This window comes from Papio anubis, chromosome 12 (assembly GCF_008728515.1).
Source record: "Papio anubis isolate 15944 chromosome 12, Panubis1.0, whole genome shotgun sequence".
In the NCBI taxonomy this organism is placed as follows: domain Eukaryota; kingdom Metazoa; phylum Chordata; class Mammalia; order Primates; family Cercopithecidae; genus Papio; species Papio anubis.
Genome location: NC_044987.1, coordinates 40,656,008 through 40,663,356, shown reverse-complemented (window position 1 = coordinate 40,663,356; position 7,349 = coordinate 40,656,008). Strand labels below are relative to the sequence as shown.

Sequence of the window (7,349 nt, the reverse complement as noted above, 5' to 3'; positions counted from 1 at the left end):
TGCGGGGCTACGCCTATAGTCCCAGCCACCAGGAGGCAGGAGGATCCCTTGTGCCCAAGTGTTTGAGGCTGCAACAAGCTATGATCACACCACACTGCACTCCTACCTGGGTGATACAGCAAGACCTGTTCTTCAAAAAAAAAAAAAAAACAGAAGACTGCTTAGTAAGGAAGACCTTTTTCTATGAACTAAAAGGCATTAGAATATTAATTTGGGGAGTAAGTGAGTCATCTGCCATACGGTCCATACAGCTAAAATAAAATGCCTACTTACAGGTAGTAAATAGGTTATTTGTTTCAATAGAATTCACATTGCTTCCAGATAGAAATGGTAGTAGGCCGGGCTGCGTAGCTCAAGCCTGTAATCCCAGCACTTTGGAGTAAATGAGATCGGCGGGATCAATTTCAGGTCAGGAGTTCGAGACCATCCTGGCTAACACGTGAAACCGCTCTACTTCAAAAAATACAAAAACTAGCCGGGCGAGGTGGTGGGCTTCTGTAGTCCCGGCTACCAGGAGGCTGGAGGCAGGAGAATGCATGCAAAAAACTGGAGGCGGAGCTTGCAGTGAGCTGTGATCCCGCCACTGCACTCCACCCTATCACAGCGAGACTGGCCTCCAAAAAAAAAAAAAAAAAACAAAAAAAAAACAAACAAAAAAGAAATGGTGGTAAAGCAAAAGTAAGGAAAACTAATGCCGTACTTCATATTTACTTCCTGTTATTACACAAAAAGATGATTTCAGTGTTAGCTTTTGTGAAGACTCTCCAGTTTTGTAAGTAGAGATAGCCTCTTCGACTACTTTGAGATAAGAGATTGAGAAGTGACAATACTTAACTTCCAAGTTGTCGAGATGATATAGTACAGATTTTTAAGGGGAGTGAGAAAATGTAATCATATTCTCCTCATCCCCACTTACCAAAGGTTAATTCCTTTAAAGCAGGTAATTCTCAATCTTTGACTGCCTTGACACACATGTTAAGAGTCTCTAGAGTTCAGTGTAGGACTTGTCTACACTGAGAAACTTGTCTTTCTCAGTTTCTCAGTTCAAGAAAGCATGCTTAAGACTTTATAATATAAATTACATATAACTAATATGTACGTGTGTGTGTGTATACATATGTATATATGATTGAGCAAGACTCACGGGATTGCGACATCTCAACTCAGATCTGGGGGCTCTATGCAAAGAACAGAATATTTGTTTGATAGCATTAAATTATATAATGTCTTTTTCGGTAGTTATTTTGCAGCATAGTCAATGATACGCATCTTTGTGTCCTCTATAGGTAATTGAGGTGAAAGCCAAAAGAAGAACTGGACCACTTAACTTTGTGACTTGTATGAGACAGACCCTGGAAAAACATTATGGAAATAAGCCTGTAGGAATGGGAGGTACTTTCATAATTCAGAAGGGAAAAGTGAAGTCTCACATTATGGTAAGAGCCCATGTGTGCATACATGCATGAAGGAGTTTGTATGTGTGCACATGTTTAAGATCTCAGGATTTTTTTTTTTTTTTAACGGAACCTTGCTCTGTTGCCCACACTGGAGTGCAGTGGCACGATCTTGGCTCACTGCAACCTCCACCTCCCGGATTCAAGGGATTCTTCTGCCTCAGCCTGCTGAGTAGCTGGGATTATAGGCATGCAGCACCACGCTGGGCTTATTTTGTAGTTTTAGTGGAGACAAGGTTTTGCCACATTGGCCAGACTGGTGTCGAACTCCTGACCTAGGCTGATCCACCCGCCTCAGCCTCCCAAGGTGCTGGGATGACAGATGTGAAACACTGCGCTGGGCCAGATCTTAGAATTGTAAGGTATATGTTGGGAATTCTACATTCAAAGACACTCTAAACAAATCCTTTTTACTATGATTGTATTACTTTAAAATTTAAATGATAATATTGTAAATCAGATTGTAAGATAATGTTTTTATCCATGTTAATATATTAGAACTTTATTTTGGATATGTTTGTTTTTAAGATCAAGATAAATTCAAGGCCTGCAAAATGACTCATGCATGTAATCCCAGCACTTTGGGAGGCCAAGGTGGGAGGACCGCCAGGAATTCAAAACCAGCCTGGTCAACATAGTGATGATGGCAGCGGCAGGCTGTCTGGAGTGGCTGCAGCAGGGAGGCACAGCTGAGGCTACACGTTCCATGGAGCGGGTGGGAGCTGAAGACAAGTGGGAGTCCCGCCCCTTCCGAGTTGGTGCCGGAGCTCCCTTGGTGCCGCTGCAATCACCCAAGCCATGGCTGTGGTACCTGGCATCCCTCTTCTCTCCCGGCTGGAACAGGCGAGAGCCCCATCTTTCCAGGCACAGCTGCAGCAGCTCAAACCCGTGGCTGCAGACCTGGGCCTCCTACTCCACGGAGTAGGCAGGAGCCCCGCCTTCTCCACGCAGCTGCAGCTGCCCAAACGGTGGCTGCGGACCTAGGCATTCCTGCTTTCTTCGGGGTCTGGGAAGGCCCCCACTGCTCTTACAGGTTTGGAAATGCCTGCTCCCACTGCCTGGCTTCTCCCTGCTGTCAGCACCTGCTCCGATCCAGGAGCAAAGCAGGCAGAGCCTGGTTGCTGTCACAGCCCAGCCAGATGTGCACACACTCAGGGCACTGCTGATACACCAGCCTCCTGCTGCCCCGGTCCCTTCTGAATTTTGGGCGCTGACACGAGCATAGAAGGGAAGCTGAGCAAGGGCTGAGGGCAGCTCTGCACTGGCCTTCAGGCACCCTTTGGCACCTACAACCTGGATTCCATGATTGGCAGCAGGAGGCAGACAGGTTTAGGAGGAGAAGGGGGCGGGTTTCCGGTAAGGCCCTGCCTTCAGGCCAGGGGGCCAGCTGCCAATCCCACACACCATAGTGGAAACTTGTGCCTTTTCCAGGCCCACCGTGATCATCCCACTGCACTCCAGCCTGGGTAACAGAGCCAGACCCTGTCAGGAAACAACAGATGCTGGAGAGGTTGTGGAAAAATAGGAGCACTTTTACACTGTTCGTGGGAGTGTAAATTAGTTCAACCATTGTGGAGGTCAGTGTGGCGATTCTTCAAGGATCTAGAACTGGAAATACCATTTAACCCGGCAATCCCATTACTGGGCATATACCCAAAGGATTATAAATCATTCTACGATAAAGACACATGCACACATATGTTTATTGCAGCACTATACCCAATGGCAAAGACTTGGAACTAACCCAAATGTCCATCAGTGATAAACTGGATTAAGAAAATGCAGTACCTATACACCATGAAATACTATGCAGCCATGAGAAAGGGTGAATTTATGTCCTTTGCAGGAACATGGATGAAGCTGGAAACCATCATTCTCAGCAAACTATCACAAGATCAAAAAAACCAAACACCGTATGTTCTCACTCATAAGTGGGAGTTGAACAGTGGAAACACATGGACACAGGGAGGGGAACATCACACACTGGGGCCTGTCGGGGGGGTGGGGGTGTAGGGGAGGGATAACATTAGGAGAAATACCTAATGTAGGTGACGGGTTGATGGGTGCAGCAAACCACCAGGGCACGTGTATACCTATGTAACAAAACTACATGTTCTGTACTTGTAACCCAGAACTTAAAGTATAATTAAAAATTAATAATAAGTAAATAAAATATATTTTTAAAATTTTTAATTCTTCGTAATATTCAGTATGTTTACTTATATAATTATCTTTTGTTGTAGCCTGCAGAATTTTCTTCCTGCCCCTTGAACTCTGATGAAGAGGTGAATAAATGGTTGCATTTTTATGAGATGAAGGCTCCTTTGGTTTGTCTACCAGTTTTTGTCTCCAGAGACCCAGTAAGTCTGTGTCTGTTTTTTATATTATACTATAATGATAATGCTTGATTTTTAGGATAATCTTTTACTCTGTGGCCAGGCTGGAGTGCAGTGGCAAGATCTGGGCTCACTGCAAGCTCCGCCTCCCGGGTCCCTGCCATTCTCCTGCCTCAGCCTCCCGAGTAGCTGGGACTACAGGCGTCTGCCACCACGCCCGGCTTATTTTTTGTATTTTTTAGTAGAGACGGAGTTTCACTGTGTTAGCCAGAATGGTCTCGATCTCCTGACCTCGTGATCCGCCCACCTTGACCTCCCAAAGTGCTGAGATTACAGGCGTGAGCCACCGCACCTGGCAGGATAATCTTTAAGAACTAGGCAATTTTTGTGGTGGTGTTGTTTTGAGACAGAGTTTCACTCTCGTTGCCCAGGCTAGAGTGCAATGGCACAATCTCAGCTCACTGCAGCCTCCGCCTCCTGGGTTCAAGTGATTGAACTGCCTCAGCCTCCCGGGTAGCTGGGATTACAGGCATGCACCACCATGCCAGGCTAATTTTTGTATTTTTAGTAGACAGGGTTTCACCACATTGGTCAGGCTGGTCTCAAACCCCTGGCCTCAGGTGATCCACCCACCTCTGCCTCCTAAAGTGTTGGGATTACAAGTGTGAGCCACCACGCCCGGCCATGTGGTGGTGTTATTTAAGAATTAGGGTAGTCTCTAGAATTATTTTGGAAGATAAGGGAGCTCTTCACCATCCTATAAGTTAGGCAGAGCAGATTTTACCTTTGAGAAAATGAAGGCACAGGCATTTTAAATAACACCCAAAATTATTTTATTAAATAGCAGGTGTAGCTGGGCATTGTGGCATGCCCCAGTATTCTTAGGTACCAAGGAGGCTGACTTGAATCCAGAAGTTTGAGACCAGCCTAGGTAACAGTGTAACCCCCATCTCAAAAAAAATAGTAGAGTCACAACTAGGATTCAGGTCTTCCGTCATCTTGTTTGGTGTTCGTTATATTATAATACTATACACTAGAAAAAATATTACCAATTCAAAGCAAATACCTACTAAAATATTGGTCTTTTCTTTTTTTTATTTTTTGTGACAGAGTCCCGCTCTGTTGCCCAGGCTGGAGTGCAGTGATGCGATCTCAGCTCACTACAACCTCCGCCTCCTGGGTTCACGCAATCCTCCTGCCTCACCCGCCTGAGTAGCTGGGATTACAGGTGCTCACCACCACACCTGGCTAATTTTTGTATTTTCGGTAGAGACAGGGTTTTGCCATGTTGACCAGGCTGGTCTCAAGCTCCTGACTTCAAGTGATTCGCCCGCCTCAGCCTCCCAAAGTGGTGGGATTACAGGCATGAGCTACTGCGCCTAGCCTGGTCATATCTTTTGATCCAGTGATTACATGTCTAGGATTTTATACTTAAATATATGCATAATTGTGTAAAATTACTAGTTAAAAGGTTATTCATTACAGTGTTGTTGTAGTAGCAAAAGAATTAGAAATAATGCAAATGTCAGTTAAGTTACATACACAATGGAATACCACATAAGTCTAAAAGAATGAGGAAGCTCTTTTATGATTTGATATACAAAGATCTCAAAACTATATTGTTACATGAAAAAAAGTTACATGCAGAAAAGTGTGTACAAAATACTACATTTGAGTAAAAATAAAAGTAAATATTTCTGGAAGGATATACAAGAAACTGCTTACATTGGTCAACTGCTAAGAAGGGGTGTAAGTGGTGAGGGCAAAAGAGAGGAAGATACATTTTACTGAATATATCGTTTTGCCCCCTTTGAGTTTAGAACATGTGAATGTATTACCTATTTAAAAAATGAAAACTGGCCGGGCGCGGTGGCTCAAGCCTGTAATCCCAGCACTTTGGGAGGCCAAGGCGGGTGGATCACGAGGTCAGGAGATCGAGACTATCCTGGCTAACATGGTGAAACCCCGTCTCTACTAAAAATACAAAAAACTAGCCGGGCGTGGTGGCGGGCGCCTGTAGTCTCAGCTACTTGGGAGGCTGAGGCGGGAGAATGGCGTGAACCCGGGAGGCGGAGCTTGCAGTGAGCCAAGATCACGCCACTGCACTCCAGCTTGGGAGACACAGCGAGACTCCGTCTCAAAAAAAAAAAAAAATGAAAACTATTGCAACATAAAAAGTTATCCCTTCCCCCTTAAACTCTAATCAATACTTTGAGTACTAACATATTGTTTGTCTGTTATCCTAGGGGTTTGATTTGCGACTGGAGCACACTCATTTTTTCAGTCATCATGGAGAAGGTGGACACTACCATTATGACACTACTCCAGATACAGTGGAATATCTTGGGTACTTCTTACCTGCAGAGTTTCTCTATCGCATTGATCAACCAAAAGAGTCTCATTCAATTGGGCGAGATTAAATCAGCTGATACTTATTTAGAAAAAGAAATCATTAAGGTTAATTAATTGATTGACTCATTAATTGATACTGACATAAAACCAATGGAAATGATCCCACGGGCCAGGCACAATGGCTCATGCCTATAATCCCAGCACTTTGGGAGGCTGAGGCAGGAGGCACACTGGAGCCCAGGAGTTTGAGACCAGCTTGGGCAACATAGCAAGACTTGCTTTTTAAAAAAAGCAAGACTTTTTAAAAACATAGCAAGACTTTTTAAAAACATAGCAAGACTTAAAGTAAGACTTTTTAAAAACATAGCAAGACTTTTTAAAAACATAGCAAGACTTGCTTTTTAAAAAAAGCAAGTCTGTTTTTTTAAAAAAGTAAAAAATAGAAGTGATCTCACTACTTAAACCCCATTCTTTTTCACTTCATATGAAAGGATATATTGATAGTATATTCTATATTATTTAATAGATCTGTCTGAAAGAGATTAGGAACAAAAATATCTAATTGAGATATTCTTTAATTTTTTACATAGCAACTTTATTTTTTTTAATTCTATAGTATCAGCAAAATCAGTCATGTTTATACCTTGAATATAAACATTAGGAATCATGCAATTATTTCTACTATGTATTTAGTAGTACCTTATATTTGTATAACATTATTACATTTTGCAAATAATTAGTATCACAACTGCTAAGTAGATGTTTCTGAGTATTAGAAAAATCAGTGTTATTACCTGCAGGACATTGAAAAACACTTGAAAAAGATAAAAAGAAAAATCAGTGTTTAGAAATGTTGATAGTTATTGAATCTTTGTATTGAATTTTAAAAATCCATTCTAGTAATCAGAGTATACCTTTTTCTTGAAACAAGGTGGCAGGTGGGGAGCCCTTTGCCCTTCTGATGAAGTTAAACCATAGAAGTTTGCAATTTGCCTTTCACAAACATTAGCAGGCCGGGCCTGGTGGCTGAAGCCTGTGATCCCAGCATGTTGGGAGGCCGAGTGGGAGGATTGTCTGAGCCTGGGAGTTTAAGACCAGCCTGGGCACAATGGTGAGACCCCATCTCTATTATTTAAAATTTTTTTCTTTAATAAAAAATAAAAACACAAACATTAGCAACTAGTTGGCTAGCCATAATTCCTCCCTT

The 7,349-nt window shown here is 42.9% G+C and overlaps 1 protein-coding gene across 1 annotated transcript in view; it reads left to right on the top strand.

Annotated features, from left to right (window-relative positions):
- Positions 1-6,235, top strand: part of C12H11orf54 (chromosome 12 C11orf54 homolog) — a 19,781-nt gene extending 13,546 nt beyond the window's left edge. The window contains exons 6-8 of the mRNA XM_031653048.1: positions 1,287-1,436; positions 3,698-3,814; positions 6,037-6,235. Coding sequence (XP_031508908.1) covers positions 1,287-1,436; positions 3,698-3,814; positions 6,037-6,210 — 441 coding nt within the window. The 3' untranslated portion in view covers positions 6,211-6,235. The remainder of the gene's footprint in view (positions 1-1,286; positions 1,437-3,697; positions 3,815-6,036) is intronic.
- The last annotated feature ends 1,114 nt before the right edge of the window (positions 6,236-7,349 follow it).